The 17,381-nt window shown below is 44.3% G+C and overlaps 1 protein-coding gene across 3 annotated transcripts in view; it reads right to left on the bottom strand.

The window, feature by feature from the left end:
• Positions 1–16,966, bottom strand: part of KIT (KIT proto-oncogene, receptor tyrosine kinase) — a 54,319-nt gene extending 37,353 nt beyond the window's left edge. The window contains exon 1 of one of the 3 annotated variants that reach the window (XM_086888440.1): positions 16,770–16,966. In XM_086888440.1, the coding sequence (XP_086744566.1) occupies positions 16,770–16,851 (82 nt within the window). In that variant the 5' untranslated portion in view covers positions 16,852–16,966. Of the gene's footprint in view, positions 1–808; positions 1,124–1,203; positions 1,395–16,769 lie in introns of those variants that run through there. The other 2 variants (XM_086888441.1, XM_086888439.1) reach the window with 2 other exon arrangements.
• Between the last annotated feature and the right edge of the window lie 415 nt (positions 16,967–17,381).

Genomic DNA, 17,381 nt, shown 5'->3' with positions numbered 1-17,381 from the left:
TAATTAGTTGGGATGAGGTTATACACTCCAGACTTAATTCACTCATCTCACAGCTTTAGTCGTTCTTAAAGTATACACTGGATTAAGACCAGGTCAGGTAACTGCCCCTCTTCCTGACAAATCCACCACAGAGTAGGAAGCAAAGGATGGTTAGACCACCTGCAGAGGCTAATTACTTTGTTTGTTCGTAGACTGAAAGGAGCCCTCCTTGGAATTAGAATTGTCAGTGTTAAACTCAACTGGCACTCGTTCTTCCAGTGTCACCAAGCAATTTTCCACATGAGGTCCATTAATCCTGCATATATGCTTCCACAATTGAATGCATAAACAATCATCCTAGAAATAAAAATTGCCAGAAAAAAGCAAAAAAACCTCAACTTTTAATTTCAAATCCGCTACCTCGAAGTGCAGGTTTGTGTCTGAGCTGTGGTACAATAGTTCAAACAAGAAGGGTGAAAGTCCAAGGTCTCAGAAGAACAAGTCCCAGCCAGCATGGTAAACAGGAAAGCTGGAAAAATCCTTTGCTCTGGGCAAAAAGGTTCCTGACAGCAGGGTTGAGGCAAGAAGACCTCTGATATTCAAACCCAGGCAAAGACCTCTAAGAAGGGCTCCTGAGCAATCACACAGGTCCTTCATGGGGATCTCTTTGGAAGACTACTCTGCTTGCTTCCCACAGACCACAGGGCAGTTCAAGTGACAAATTACATGATCAGCATGAAAGAGCAGAAGTGTGGTGTGGTATAGCTATCCTAGCACTAGCTTAACAAATGAGTCAGGGAGGATTGAGAAAGCAGAAGATGTGGACAACCTTTACTAGCATCACTCCATGCCTGCAGCCAGCACGGTCTCAGCTTGGGCCCTGTCAGGGAGGTGCACACACAGCTGGACTGGGACGGCCCCCACTGCTCACTGTTCCAAGGAGCACAGTCCTGGGCAGGCCCCACAGACCCTGCCATGGAGCAAACACCAGTGTGTGCCCTCATCACTCCCAGGGCAGCCCTTCTTCACCAGCACAAGGCCATGTGCTGCTGTGGCCTGGCCCCAGCTCCCAAGCCCTGGCACGATGCAGGCAGCAGGGATGAGCACACCAGCCTGCTGGCCCGAGCTCTGCTCCCCCTCTTTCGGCAGCAGCCTCAGCTGCAGCAAGAGGTGGCTTCATTCCAAGTGTCCAGAGCTACACAGAGAAACAACTCATTTACTTGCCCCTCAGAAAATGCCAAGCCAGCCTGGCTTGCTGAACTGCTCCCTCCACTTCCCTCCTGGGTATTTACCCAACTCAGTAATGACACACGGGCTAAGTGCAGGCTCCAAAGTGCCCAGACAAAACCGGCCTGTGAAGTCCTGCAGACAGACACCAGGCTTCCCCTCCTTCCCAAAGCCAAGCACCCAACCCTAGGGCACAGGGGTGTGGGAAGGTCAAGTGCAGGGGATCACCAACAGGTTTACAGAGGAAAAGGGACCCATTAGAGGCAGTAGTGTGAAGATTCATGTCATAATGGACCTGCTACCTGTGGATTTGTCAAACCATACATATGGCTGTGTTGTGTGTAAATGCTGACAGGTTCTGCAGTAACAAACCCTTCCCCTTCTGAAGGCCAGCTCAGAAGTCCTACAAATACTTACTGCCACGTCCCTCTGATGCACAGCACAGCTGGACTGGATGTGTAACAGTCATGTCTGAGCCAAGGGGAGAACATTTCTCAAAACTCAACACCACTTGCATGAGAAAACACTCTGCAGCTCCATTCAGAGGCTGAATATCCCTACCCACACAGATAACAACAGACGTTCAGGAAAAACAATCGGATAATTAGTTGGGATGAGGTTATACACTCCAGACTTAATTCACTCATCTCACAGCTTTAGTTGTTCTTAAAGTATACACTGGATTAAGACCAGGTCAGGTAACTGCCCCTCTTCCTGACAAATCCACCACAAAGTAGGAAGCAAAGGATGGTTAGACCACCTGCAGAGGCTAATTACTTTGTTCGTGGTCTGGGTTTTGGAGGAAGCCCTTCGTCTCCCCGTCTCCCTCAGAAGACTTACCAGTGCTAAACCCAAGAGACAAGTCCACCAGTGTCTGTTTTTCCAGCACTACCACAAATTTTCCGTGAGTTCCACTAATCAATCCCCTACATAAATTCACATGACTGAACAGATAAGAAATCATCCCACAAAAAATAATTGTTGGAAAGATTAGAAAAACATAATTTTATATTTTTAAGGAACGTTTATGACTCTTACCTACTCCTTCCCCTAGGTCTCATCCTATCCATTCTGGTTAGGAGTTCAGATTTTTGCAACACTTACTACAGGACTATCTAGCAAGTTATTGGCAAGTTTTTAAAGGTAGTAAACAACACAGCAAAGCCTGAGCTGTCCAGAGGCACAAGAAATAGGTTATGTAGCAGAGCTGGAAAAATAAAATGAGGAAACAAACACAATGTAGTGAAGAATCACTCATATTTTGAGATTATTTTATTATGATTCCTTTTACGCAGCCTATGAATTCTCAGCAAAACAATTTACAAATTGAATAATGTCTTGTGATAAGGATTCCCAAAGTGTAAAGGGTTTTTTTCTCTTGCTTTCTGAAAATTATGTCTCTTCAAAAAAACTATGATAGCATAGGGACAACCGGTTGTAAACACAATGACTATTAGATTTGCTTTGTATCGTGCACCAAAACATCATCTGTCTTTAAAAAGAAAATTAAAATGGTTTTAGAAAGATGAGAATGACTTTGTATCTTCTTTTTGGAGGAATAATTAAGTGACAGAAATCTGAGCGTTTAACTAACAACTTGTAATCCAGTGCACTAATCCCCATAGCATGTGTCCATCTGCTCTCTCCTCATCTTTTCTCAGGCTCATGTCTGAGACTGCTCCATTTGTATGGCACCCGAGTGACAGGGCTCTTTCCAGGCCCACTATTGCTCCTGGGGACTCCAGTAACATCAACCATGTAATCACAGCCACGACACCAAGACTCATAATTCAGGAATCAGCTGTGTTGGCAGTATCTATGCTAAAGATAGAAAGGGATCTCCAAGTGCCAGCCCTGCGGGACACAATGTCTGCTGTCTCCTCCCCGAGCTCTGTGTGCGGTCCAGGTGGGATCATGGCTTTACCAGTCATTAGCAGGACTGTAAACTTTCTGAGCAATGGGATGGAGGAACCCACTGCTATGTCCCCACTGAAGTTTTCCAGGTGTGGGTATGCATCCTTACTTTGTTATCTACCCCACACCTGGGCATGCCTCTACCTTCTCGCCACCTCTTTACACCTTTGAAAAGGAGATGGAGTACTACTTCAATATTCAGCTGAGTGTCCCCACCTCAGTGAAGCCCACCTGACCATGGGAACAACTCAGGGCAAGGAGAAGAGAGAAAACCTGTCTTCTGCCCAAACGAGTCTGTGGTCTCAAGTGGGGCAGATGATCCCACTATTGATCACAGACTGTGGATCCCACTGTGATGCATTCAACATTCCCCACACACTGCACAGCCAGAGTACCACACGAGGATTCTGGATGACCCTCTCGAGTTGTCCTCAAGGGTAACTAGAGGGGGTAGTTATGTGCTAACAAAAATACACTGATAATGGCAAATAAGTTACAAGTTCAAAAAAAAACAAAACAAAAACTAAAACAAACTAGTAAGCTCAGAGTTGGACAGACCAAGCTCCATTTTGGATGTACTAAATTTGAGTCCTACAGCTGAAGAGCTTCACTTCCACGACCCTAACTTCTCCTTGTAACATAACAAGCTTGAGTTACAAACTACAATGCTGGGATCACTTGAGAACAAGGCTGTGTAACTGAAAAAGAGAATATATTAAAAATGGAGGGAGAGGTAGGAAAGAGGAGGAGTACAGCAGTTGTGAATTCTGCATGCAGAAGTAACATCTGGAAAACCAGGCTGGAGGAATTAGAAAATCAAACAGCTCTAGATAATACTGATAGGAAATGCAGGTCAAATTGCAGGGATGTGATTAAGGACAGCAGAATGCTCCTGTAACAATTAAGGGATGTGCGAACAACAAAAGCTCTGGCTAAGGAGTGAACCATCCTGAGAAAAAAATACAGTTTATGCTGGAGTTTTTCAGCCTCAGACAACACTGCTATAGCATAGAACAGCACATCAGGGGCAAGTCCACATCAAGCTTGCAAGCAACTGGAAGCCATCTCCAGCTGCCAAGCAAATGAAGGATGTGGGACTGCCATGGAATAAGACGAAGAGTCAAGCACTGTGTATTTTATTCCCAGTTCTGCCACAGATTTCCTGCACAACCTTAGGCCAACAGGTTAGTCTCTCTGTAGCTGCTTCCTCTTTGAACTCTTATTTCATTAAAAGGAACGAGAAGTTTGTGGCAGCTCTATAACACAACAGATTGCTTCCAAAGGAAAATAAAACAAAAAACCCTGTGCCTTATCCCACGCCCTTCCACTTTCAAGTTGTGTCAAACCTCTCCCAGGGCAGAGGCACACTGTGGCTTCACAGCATGGTCACAACCTGCTGACACCCAGCACCAACCTCTCTGCCAGGCCCACGAGACCGGCAGTGTCCTGCCAACAGGTTCACTGCTGCTCAGCAAGGGCAAACCCCTCACCTTGCCTCCCCGAGGGCTGGGACACATTGAAAGGGAATGGCAAGCTTTTCTGAGTTTCTGCCTTTTCCCCTTGCAGTTGTCCATAACCTTCATAGTCATCATCATTTAATCTGTACAAACATGGCACAACAAAAACAGTGACCTGACCACGACCTGATCCTGACCATGATTTCTAAAGCAGTTAACGTTTTTCTATCATAAATGCACAGAGGAGCTAAACTTCAAGTGACAAAATGTCCACAACTTTTGTGTAAGATTGTGGGAATTGGATACAATTGGAGAGACTATTTTTGTTTTCAGTGCCTATGCATTCTGGGCACTGGCTTCATTTCAAGGGCTATCACACAGACCTCACTCACCGTGGCTTTTCATCTACAACAACATAAGAGAGCAGAAACAAGAGATATGCTTTATCAGTTAAAGTAGTGGCACTGCTGTAGATGCAATGGTCCAGGGATATCAGCAAGACATGGCTTGCAGGGAAGTAATATCCTCTTTCAGCACATCCAGCACTGCTGGAAAAAGTGAATGTGTTTTCAGACACACAAGTCCCCTGCAGGTCTGAAAGAAGAGCAAAACCATCTCTTTTATACAAGTGCAGAGGCCCTAGCCAGAAGCCTGCTCAATCTTCTCTTGAGTATTTACACACAGGTCTAATTGAGGAATATCACCTTTCCAACTCTGTGTTTTATTTGCTAAAGCCACTATGACAGTTGACATTCGCTATGATGGACACAAATGTGAGATCCTTTCAATTACATTTTCTTTGTCCTGCCATTTCATGCCCCAAGGAAAAATATAAAGTGTCAAACTTGCAAGTTAATTGCACTGAAACAACTTGAATTTACTCTGATGTATAAAATCTCACAGATTTTTCAAAGAAGAGATGCTATCATATGCTTACTTGTTTTGTTCCACTTCACTAAACAGACAGTCTCCCTTATGCTAGATGAAAAGTTTAGCAGTGGCAAATGTCAGTTTTAAATTATTTGATCTGAAAGCTACTTGAGATCCCATTTCAGCCAGGCTGTGGGACAAAAGGTGGCTAGCAAAAGAATCCATCCACACCAACACCCACACTAGTGTCTTCCTCAAAGACATAGACCAAGTAATACCCAACACGCGATTGTCCCTGCGAGCATCATGGACTCTCAGCATATCTGAAAGACAAATCCTTGCTGATTGTCTCCTCTGCCCCAACTTCTTTTCAGAGACTGAAAAATTATCTGTCAGTGGGCACATACTTAAGTCTAGGCTGATTATTCTTCCCTGCAGAACTAAGCGGTTTGTTTCTAACCCATCTCCCAGGGTCAGTGCTATCTGCTGACCAACAGACTCTCCAATGCCATGTTTTCCAAGCAGAAATGAAGAGCTCACTAGCTTGTGCTCACTCTGAAGTTTTGGATTCTTGGAAGCTATATATTACTAAGCAGAAGACCAGCGTAGAGGATTAATGAGCGCTTTGACTTTTACCCAGCTGCATGAAGGCAACCCCCTGCCTTCCCACCCAGCCCTGCTTGCCCCCTCACCCCAAAAGGGAAGGGGGCAGAGGAAGGGCACTGTGGAGAGCAGGAGGCGGGAGCTCACCAGCACAGCACTCAAAGGCACAGCCGAGCTGACTCCATCTGCCAACAGCATCAAGGAGAAAGGAAGATCTCCCACACAAAGAGCAAGTGTGGAACCAGCCAGCTGATTCCCACCCATGGCAAACCCAAGAGAGGAAGTGGCAGGAGGTTAAAACAAAGGCTGTCTTTATCATCTGTGGAGGCATGAGCATGAGGAACTAGAGAGGCTGTGGCTGGGAGGCACCCCCCCTTTGCAGTGAGGCCCCAGGGTAACCTTTCAGCTCCACAGTCTGGGGTTGCACCGACATGGACCTGCCTCATGACACACCTCACGCCCCAGCAGGGCGCTTCACAGAACAAGTAAGAGGCACTTGCAGAGAAAAGAGCTCAGAAGACTGAGGGGACACCCAGCTATACCTGGAGAGAGAGGTTATGCACCCCTCAGAACAAGATGTGGTGAATCAGGAAGAGCCAGTATCAGGTAGCAAGAAGACAAATCCAGCCAGCTCTGTAGACCCTGTACATCTGACTCTCCAAGAGAAACATGCACACAATCTTCAGGCACAATAACCGTGAGCACCTGGGACAATCCCTGGCTTGTGGGTGGAAGCCAGCAGATCCTCCTGCAGGGGGTCTTGTCACACTAATTAGTGATATAGCGAACAGCACTTCGCTTCAGAAGCAGATTTAGCAGAGCAGGCTCCTCACAAGACCTCCAAAACCATGCAAGAGCTGCCCTATGCATGCAAGTGCAACACTCCCTCAAGGCCAGGGGCTGAGGGAAGTAACTACACCTGCCAGAGACATGCCTTCCTCTTCCCCACTGGCTTTATTTCCCTTGCTGGGGGTGAGGAAAATCCAGCCATGCAAACAGGCTATTGCTCCTGCCTGCTGAACAGCTTGCCCTTTCTGACAGGCATCCCTCACTCTGCAAATAGAGCCATTTGTCAAAGACAGACATGTAGCTGAATATAATTCTGGTTTAGCACACATACTAAATGTCTACAGCAGGATCAAACACTATGTTTCTTTCCAAGGCTGAGTACAGCACCTCCCTGAAACCTCCTTTTTTGAGAAGTCACAACTTTGGGGCTTTTTCTGTTGTTTTGGGGTTTGTTTTTTGAAGGAATATCATGTGCACTACAGTAGCCCAGTCACTTGTCTTGAAGCACTAGGTGTGACAACCTACACTAGGTGATTAATTAATTTCATTATATGACATTGATGTGCTATGGTCTCTTATACCTGAACTTCCCACCATGGAAGGAATCTACAGGCAATGTATTAACAAATAAAACCAAACCCAATGCATGACTGACCTGCCAGGTTGTTTGGTTTTTTTAAAAACTAGAATGGTCTGTGCTTACAACAACTACCTGATACTTCTTATTCAAAGAGAAATATACAGAGTACAGCTAAATATATATGTATGTACACACACAAGTAGATATGCAAAAAGTAAAAAAAAAAGAGCAACTATATGCCACAGCACTTGTCAGTATTGAGATTTATAACATTTAGACTGATTCTTACTCTTACTGAATTATTTCCTTCTTCCACTAATTTCCAAAATTACTTATTAACCAGCTGTTCCCACAGTTAGTTTTGTCAGCCGTTAGACACATAAATAAACAAATTATGAAGTAAGTATGGAGAATGATTAGAAGGAATGAAAAAGCACATTAATGCATAGTGTATTCATATTCAGCTGTCATGCTCCCCATCTATTCTTTTAATGGCTCTTTCTTCTCGCTTCTCTTTGCTGACATTTACATTAAAAGGTGCAGTGTCTTTCAACTTCCATTTTGAATGAACATTCCTTGTAATGAGCAACATAGGCTTGAAAGCATGTTTTCTGAAATGCAGTGAAAAGGTAATTTTAATGAAGAGAAATGAGAAAACTGAAGAACAGTAAATCATTTTGCAATCTGAATTAATGCCTATTTGGAAAAGGCTCAACTGAGGAAGGAGATATAAGACTTTTGTCAATGCGAATTCTAATTATTTCAAGTCTTGGCAGTAATTTTATCAAATAGTAGCAATTTCATTAAAAGGTGCACTGGTAATCATCTACATAAGGCCTCCAGAGGGGAAAATATACCAATAATTGCATAATTATGTTATCGCTGCTCGTATGATGGACCACATTAAATACCACAAAGAGGAACACTGCTTTTTACTTTCTCTCGATATTTAGTTCAGTACATTTTCCTAGAAGATTACAGCAATAAACAAGACTTTCAGATTAACATGTTCACCAAATTTTGCAGAAAAGAGACCACTGTCTTTTATGTCCAAAATACTCTGTATTCTCTTTTCCTTCACTGAAAGAACTGACAGATTAATGAGAAAAATTCCAGGTTTAATAATGAGATTGAGTGTTTATAGAGCTGTGTTACCAAAATACAAGTCATTGCATCATGTCATGCAGGCACATGGCACAGGATACATTTAAGAGACAGGTTTTAGGCTATTTCCACATTTGTCCATATAAATTAAGTGTACCTATTCAGAGATTTTTGATAAGCCCGCAAGAAGCTGGATTTCCCTTGTCTAAATAACACTTAAACTTTTCTATTAAGATGTAGGTAACAAATTATTGTAAAAGCATTGTTTTACAGACAATACCAAACTAGAAAATTGTTTTCTAGTGAGGTACCCAGTATTATTAGATAAATATCTTTGCATATACCTTCTCAGACTATGACTAGGACAGCTTCAGGGGCAGTCATTGGCACATTTTTCAGAACACCCTCAGGTGAAAAATTTCACCTCAGACAATCACACCAACACCCAGCAGCATCTGTCACTGATGTTGTCTTAGATGGAAGTGCTTTCAATACAGAGACCTGGATGCACTTCTGACAATTCAGCCTCATTTTCCCCAGTCTTCTGACAGTGAGATAAATAACTAAGCTGTTGAGCTTTGTCTCCAGTATCACAGAATTCTGACTTCTAGTTTTGGTTCTTCAGTTGTACTTTATTTTCTAGTTTACTTATAAGCCTTATCAGAAATTGCATATACATTGCATATATATATATATATATAGGTATATATATAGGTAACTGCTTAGTGAAAAGCAGTCCTCCTTCCTGCTCCAGGAGAGATACACAGAGGACTACTTAATGTGAGTGTAGCCTGAGTGCCTGCTTAAACAGAGAATCCCATTTCAGCATCTCTTCTGAATATACCTAGCTTATAGGAAGAGACCAGAAGCACAGGGCTTACTTCTGCTCCTTCCATTTGACCTCTTTTATTGTGCTGCATACCTCAAATCCTAGGTATGATAACATTAATACTACTGCAAAGTCAGCAATTTTATGTATAATACCTGGAAGTCAGACATGCTATGGAATAGGAAACTTTAACAACTTGTATTAAAACCAACACTACTGGGAGGAAGCTTTTATTTTGTGGAAGATAACATAATTCCTTTCCAAAGTTCAAAAGTTATGCTCATCCAGACATAGAAAGCATTCCATGACATAGACAATAGCAAACAAGCATCAAAAGTGAGAAAGATAATCAAGCAGCCACTGAGCAGCAGAAAATGAATGCCTCAGGATGGGGTCCTAGCACAGACTTGTATATAAGGCATACAAACAGAACCATTTCAGGTAAAAATACCCTATATTAAGCTGCATAATGAAATATTACATGACAAGTAAAACCACAGATTTTAAAAATGCACATTTTCCTTTTAAAAGGTGAAAATACTCAGCAGTGATTTTGAAAACACAACAACGTAAATTTAAACTTACAGCTCCTCTAATCATTATAAAAATAAAAGCAAAAATTTATTCAAGCTGTACATTTGCTGTCAACATTTTAAAGATAACTACTGGATTAATTAAAATCAGTCCCAGATCACCTTTAGGCAGGTTGTGCTGTAGCAATAAACCAGCCTTTGGCATCTGGAGTTCCCTACCAGGTTCAGATAAAATATTTTCTTTATTTCAGTTCATTCAGTACAACTCAACTAGTCCATTCAAAGAGGAGCTACTGATTTGGAGCTGAAAAAAAAACCCATCAATGTTTATTTCCATTGCTACTCTAAGAACAAGGAGAGAATGACATGGACTAGTTCTAAAATTTTTGTACCACAGTGATTAGAAGCCATCAGTCTTGACTACAGATAGGCCTTTCAGGCATTAATTCTTTATTTCAAAACATTTCTCAATGAGTTTTTTCTTCTGAATTGGCTGGCTTCTATGTGGTGCTATTTTTTATCCAACGGAAGAACATTTCAGAATTCTTGTTTCCTTCATTGTAATCAATGCAAACCATCAGTAAAAATCAATTATCTAATACAAGAAATGCCAACATTTTCTATTTTCATACTAAAACATACACATGAAGAATCAGGATCAGTGTATATATAACAAGCCACATAATTGCTTAAATACAGGCACAGTGATTAATCAAAGTAAGTATAACATTAACTGCAAAGGCTATATTTAATTAAAACTCTATCTCAATGGTAATAAAGGAGGTTAAACCTTTCTTTGCAAAATGATTAAGTACAAATGCAAAACAGTTAAAATGAGGCTTACTGTTGGCTGATTTAAATCATGATTAAAATCAGATTTACAATGCTTTGAATCAAATTGAAGCACATAGTACAGGGGGAGGTAACTATTTTATTGAACCTGGAAACACTGCATTTCTCATCTGCAGTCAGATGTCAATTTTACACATCATCTCTGGAGGAAATGGAAACAAGTCTGAGAGGGCTGAGAAGAGCAGGAGGGCAAGGAGTTACAGAAGACACTCCAGAAAATGTTGGAAAAGGTGCATCATAAAAAAGTGAAGCTGAAGGGTTTATATTGTTGATGTGCAAAATATTATAAAAAGGATGGTGATGAGTAGTTACTTATATCCAAAGGACCAAGAGAATAAAAGGATGGAATTAAGCAACCAGCAAGGGAGATTAGGTATCAGAAGCAGCTTCTGACCTTTAATAACTATTTACAAGAAAGAACAGGTGGGAAGAGTCTGCAGCACAAATCTGCCTTAGAGCAGGTTGGAACAAAAGTCTGAGTGGGGAGATCTGCTCCATCTGACTACAAAGGAAAGCTGGGGACAGACCAGACCTCTGCAGGTCTCCTCCAGCCTTACTCACAGAGTTCTGTGGGAGCTCCCTAAGGCTTGCCATGTCTCTTAGAAACCCAGCTGCAGGAAGAAGATGAATGCATGAGAAAGTCAGATTTCATTCAGGAAAGAATGAAGTTTCCAGTCCTGAGGCCCACAGACAAAACCTTCAACGTATGACAGCCAGTGCAGCCATTAACTCCTGAACAAAAAACAGATTAAGTAAGAGAGCCAAGTGCAAGTTTTAAATCTCACCATACCCATCAGCAGGAATCTGGTTAGTTCTGAACAGCCTAGGCATATGAACACCCAAAACATTTCTATTGCACAGCTCACTGGGATTTTCCACCCCTTCAAAGCATGCAGGCTCTGAATGACACATTATAACCAACAAGCTTGATTTATTTTTGCTGCGTGGCTTTTGCACAGTGCCTTTCTCTAAAACAAATCCACTCTGGCCTTCTCTTCTCCAGACTGAGCCCCAGCTCTCTCAGCCTGTCTTCACAGGAGACTTGCTCCAGCCTTCTGGCCCCTCACCAGGAGCATGGTGTGACCCCAGTAGGAGCAGAGGAGCACTGCCTAGCTTAACACAATGACTGATAGGAAAAGATAGGAGATATAGGAGTAACCTGGCATTTGCCATGCTTCCAAAGAACCTGTAAGAGATGCATCCCTCTGCTTTTCACATTTGCCTGCTACAGTTTTCATCTCTTAACTTATATCAGCTCATGCATCCTCTTCATGATTTAGATTTGTAACTGCCTGCACCTAGCTGACCAGAGAATTCTTCTCCATGTCAGGTATTTGGAGAATTCTTCTCCAAATCAGATATTTGATTGTGTTACATGATCACAGATTCAACTGCCAAGATGACATTTAAAATTATAGATCTTTTAATGCAGTCAGCCCTCCCGGTGACAAAAACCACTTGTAGCTCCTAATGCTACTCAGTGATGCTTCATTTTAGTTCAGTTTCCAGAAATGATCCCTATGGAGCAGCTCAGAAGTTGCATAGCATGGTAGCAACATTAGAAACATTTCTGTTATTTACATGCCTCTTTATTGTTAAAGTGAAGAGCCTTACATGCTGTAAAAAAAAAAAATAAATATTTTGCAACATGAAAAATATCATTAAAAATCCATTAAATCTAAAAACCTGTGTTTTCAGAATAAATCAATATAATCCCCAAGAGGAAATCCACTGAGAGAATAACATTTACTGAGCTTTCTAATTGGTATCCCCTAGAAAACAGGAGTCACATTCTCCCCTCAAACACAGATGTTTACACTCTCCTTACGCTTTTATCACTAACGGCAGCAATCTTGGCCAGTGGACAAACAATACACTTCAGTTGTCATTAGGTTTGGCAGCCAGCCAAGGAGACTGCTCACACACGTAAAATTACATTCATTTATGACTGTTTGCAGGATTCATTGTCAAACAGGGTCCTATTGGAAAAAATTGGAAAAAAAAAATCTTCTAGTTTCCTAAAAGTCACTGAAAAACCAAGCATGATACTAAAGAATACAGTAATATAGAAGAATAATGGTAATTTAGGAGATTTTGACCTTTTATGTCAAGGTCTCATTTCTGTGTGCATTCTCTTCTGATTTTTTTAAATAAATGACCAAAAGATATAACACACTTTCCTTAGACTCCACAGTATCAGCTCTTCCTTTCTGCCTAAAGTTAAAATGAACACCTTAAGCTCTGCTACAGCTGAGAAGCCCCAACTAGGGAAGCTGAGTTTCTACGGGCCAGAAACATCTGCAAGTTGTTTCTTGCGCACGGGAACAGTCAGAAAGACATTCGGAAAATTTAAAAAGGTAAAGCTTTGTACTTCAAGTGAGAGGGTACTTACAATAAATGCAATGCATTAGGATATCAGACCTCATTTCCTCTAGCCATTCTCTGAACAGCTGAAAGAGACTTAAGGAAATGAGCCAAAATCCTGGAAGATGTTTGTACTAGATGAAAAAGAAAACAACATCTGTAAAATCATGTGTCACATCCATAGACCAAGACAATGTGGAACACTTGATCTCTGCAATGTTATTCATCTTCATGGACAGAGAAAAAAAATAAAAGCTGAAAAGTGGCTTAACCTTGAGCAATTACTGCCTCTCTTCTACAAGACTGATACGTGATTATATCAGTCAGTGTGTATTGTAGATAAACATATATGTTGTTTAAACTCTTTGATGCTGTGTGGTTCTTGTTTTATCCAGAATTTGTTGTTCCTTACCTTCAGATTCCATCAGGTTGTTTACTGTTCAGACTAGAAAGCAGCTGTCCTTCAAACTACAAATGCCTAGTGTTTGGTATTCAGTTTGGCAGCTCCAGATATGCCTTAAAAATCTAATAGCTTGCAGTAACAACAAACTGTAGTTCAGACAGAAATCCAAATACTATAAAGATACCAGAAGTCTCTCAGAACAGACCAGAGAGTGAAAAGGACAAGCTTCACTAGGAGAACCTCCTACTGAATGGAATATGACTCAGATGTTTCTCCCAAGATCTGTCCTAGCTCATGTTTACATGTGCTAAAGACATATCCCTTCCAATTCCACCTGTATCCTGGTGCAGCACGTCCCTTCTGGAGGTGACTCAGGATCCTTCGCTTAATTCAGGCACCTGCAGAGCAGAGTTACTGTTTGGACAATCACTGGGAGAGCTGAGGGGAGATGGAAAACCCACAGAGAGCCAATTCAACCCAACAGCACTACAGCTGCAGTCATCTGTTGACAAGAGGCTCTCTCTGGCAAAATAAGCACATGGAAATGCCTTCAGTCTCTGTGAATGGTATTTCAACAGGATGTAAATGGCAGCCTCACTTCTTGCCAAATTTGTCACATTCTTTATTATAAAGCCCGAACAAAAATCACTTACGCACTTGCAGGGAGAGTAAGGAAAAAGAGTTGAATATTGAGCAATCTTTGACATTTCCATTCTGCTCCTGGCAATGGCCTTAGGCCACATTTCTGCACAGGAGACTCTGCACTGCCACAGGGGAGGGAAGAGAAGGAGAAGGAGAGAGCAGAGATGGAAACAGGAGTAGGGAGGACAGGATACTCAGATGGCTTGAGGGGGGTCAAGGCAGTGATTGAATGACAGCAATCAGAATCCTCATCAAATTCAATCTTCCTCCTTCAAGCTTCCTCCCTCATGGCTGACAGGTAGCAGGGAGCATCATGAAAACAGACATTCTTCCCTCTGGGCACAGGGAGAGTCTCCTATTACTCTGTAGCTGATTGGAAAAAAAAAATAAAATTGATGGATGGAGGCTGAAAGGAACCATGTCCAGTCTTCCATGACCACAGGATGGAAATGCAAGAGACTCTGCCAGAGTACTGGATGGTGGGGGACAAAGTGAGCCTTGAGGGAGGACAGGAGAAGCAGAGAAAAAAGATCAGAATATTGCATCAAAATGAGGACAAGGCAAGTCCCAAATGGAAAGAAGGATAGAAGCAGGCTAGTTTGCAAGAAAAACAAAAAGTAGGAAGGGACTATGTACAGAAAAGATGAATGGTTTACCCTTTGAGAAGCAACATTAAGCTGTTTTCTACATCCTCCTTCCTGGTTTGCAACCAAAGGAAGAAGCTCTTGATCAACAGCCAAAAAAAGATACTTATTATAAATCTGCATAGTGATAAACAGGATAGGTCTCAACATGGACTGTGGGAGATCATCCCAGCCAAGTGTCTACACTGAGGCAAAACCAAAAGTAGCTCAGGGTCAAACTAGCTCTGGAGCAATCCAGAACAGCACGTCAGCTCTGTCCTGTCACTTCTGATGTTCCTATGCTGCTGCCAGGACTCAAACCATCACGCTGATACCTCCCCCAGCACCACAAAACTAGCCCAGAATACTCCTACATCTGTGTGATACACAGATGATGCACATACATACCCAAGGACAGCTGTCTTTTGCAGCAGCAAGTTATTTCTTACAACACGGTGTGGTTTTGTTCACACAAGTTTTTGTCTGATGTGTCCCTGAAGTCTCCCACAAGTAAGTGTATAAACCCAGATGGAGAATAAGGATCATGAGAAAGGTTTCCTCCTTGCTTCTCCAGAACTCTGGAACTGCACCTTTGTCTTCCAGGACATGCTGCCAGTGTGACCTGTTTCCCAAGCTTCCCTTAAGAACAGTCTAACTGTATGATAAAGGATAACCTTAAATTGCAGACAATAAATACATGAAGTAAAGAAAATTGGCAGGTATTAATCATTTCAACATTTTTAAAATTTCTTTCTAGGAATAACTCATTGGTAGGAGACTTTCCCACTCCTGTGGCCACGGCATTTTGCAGCCTTATGTGGGTACTTCTAAATAGAGAAGCCCAAATGACCAGACACCACACTCAAATTACCAATAAACAAAAGGCAGCAAACACAAAAAGTTACCTAAACAAACCATTAGCTCATCCTAAACTAAAGTGTTTTACCACGAGGAAGCGTAAATCGTCACTATTGCTGGTTTTCTGATGTTTCAGTGGTATTTGCCCCCACGGACAGAGGCTGGTAGAAGCCCCTCCAGTCTGTGTCAGGCAGGGTGCTCTGCAAGGCTCCTCTCTGGTGGTGGCAGCAGACGTTAAACACCTATCGCTGTGCATCGCTTCCCTGGATCCTCAGCTCGTCCTTAGATAAGCAGCGAAAGAACCTTTCGCGTTATCTCCTTTCAGACTTCAGTGCCCAGGGCCAAATTCGTCCCCAAGTCTATCAGCGACCTCCTTCCAGCACCTTCCCCTGGGCATCGCCAAACGCCTCCTAAACCTACAAACCGTGCAAGGAGGTGCACGGCGGCTCTGAAAGCCATGTGCGAAGTTGCCCAGCCCTGCAGCCAGATGCAGTATTTAAAACCATCACACCTATGCTCCAGGGCTGTGAGGTCAAGCAAGTAAACCCCCTTCTCAAAAACCAGTGGAAGGGAACCTACAACACACCAAAGTTTTCGCACCAGCTGACCCACGCCCCCGAGGGCCTGAAAGGCACCTATCGCCCCTCTTCTTCACGGCGCAGGTCCGTCAGTGGCGAACAGAGCAGCCCTGCTGCCCTGTCCCGCGGCCAGCCGGGCTGGGTGCCGCACCTGCCCGCCGGGGCCGGCTGCACCCCGCCGCGCAGCGCTCCACACCTGACCGGCCGCTCGTTCCTGCCCATTGTTCAACGAGCACTTAACGGCGGGGACATTTTGTACTGATCCCCGGATAGTTTATTGTCAAAACAGCCCGGCCGGGGAGGCGGAGGGGGGTGGAGGGGTTCCCTGCCGGCCCTTCTCCCAGCCCCGGATAGCCGCGCACGGGAAACAAAGGACTTTATTTCCCCCGGCGGGGCGTCCCGCAAGGGCAGCGCGGGGCGATGCCGGGCGCGATGCTGCCGCCCGAGCCCCGGCGCGGCGCTGCCCCGGGCAAGGGGCCGCCAGCTCCGAAGTTTTCCCCGCCGCCGCCCGCGCCGACCCCGGCCCCGCGGGGCTCCGCGCCCGCCCGCGCCCGCGGCTCCCACCTGCGGGGAAGAGGCTCAGCAGCAGCAGCAGCAGCAGCAGCACGGTGTGCGCCGGCTCCCGGGCGAGGATCGCGCCCTCCATCCCGGCGCGGCTGCCGCTCGCAGCGCCCGGCGCGGAGATGCCCGAGCCCCCGCGGGAGGGAGCGGAGTAGAGGCGGCCCCGCCCCAGCCCCCGCCCCGCCGCCGCGGGGATGGGCGCAGGTGAGCGGCTCCCCCGCCCCCGGGGGAGGGCAGCGCCCCGGGGCGCCTCGGCCGGGCTCGCAGTAAAGCCTTTCCACAGAATGATCTAATTAAAAAAGGACGGAGCCCAGTGACTGAATGTGCGCTCCGTGGCGTCGTGCGGGAGAGCTCGCCTTGCTCACGGGCAGCATTCTGCCATGCCGAGCACCCCAGGGATCGGGGCTGCCTATGCACAAGTGGAACGTGGACCGGAGAAAGGTGGGGGGGGGGGAGCGGCCGGGCTGGGCACGGGAGCTGGAAACGGAGAGAGCATCCCTTAAAGGGCAGGGACAAAGCCATTTGCCTAGCTTTGAAATCCTCACTGATCGCTCCTGGAGGTGTTACGGCAGATTCTGGAGGCACCAAAGGTACCGCCTCCGCCCTGGCTTGCAC

Source organism: Cyanistes caeruleus, chromosome 5 (assembly GCF_971803275.1).
Source record: "Cyanistes caeruleus chromosome 5, bCyaCae1.hap1.1, whole genome shotgun sequence".
NCBI lineage: Eukaryota > Metazoa > Chordata > Aves > Passeriformes > Paridae > Cyanistes > Cyanistes caeruleus.
The sequence above is the reverse complement of the archived record's forward strand: the minus strand, read 5'-3'. Positions and strand labels throughout refer to the sequence as shown.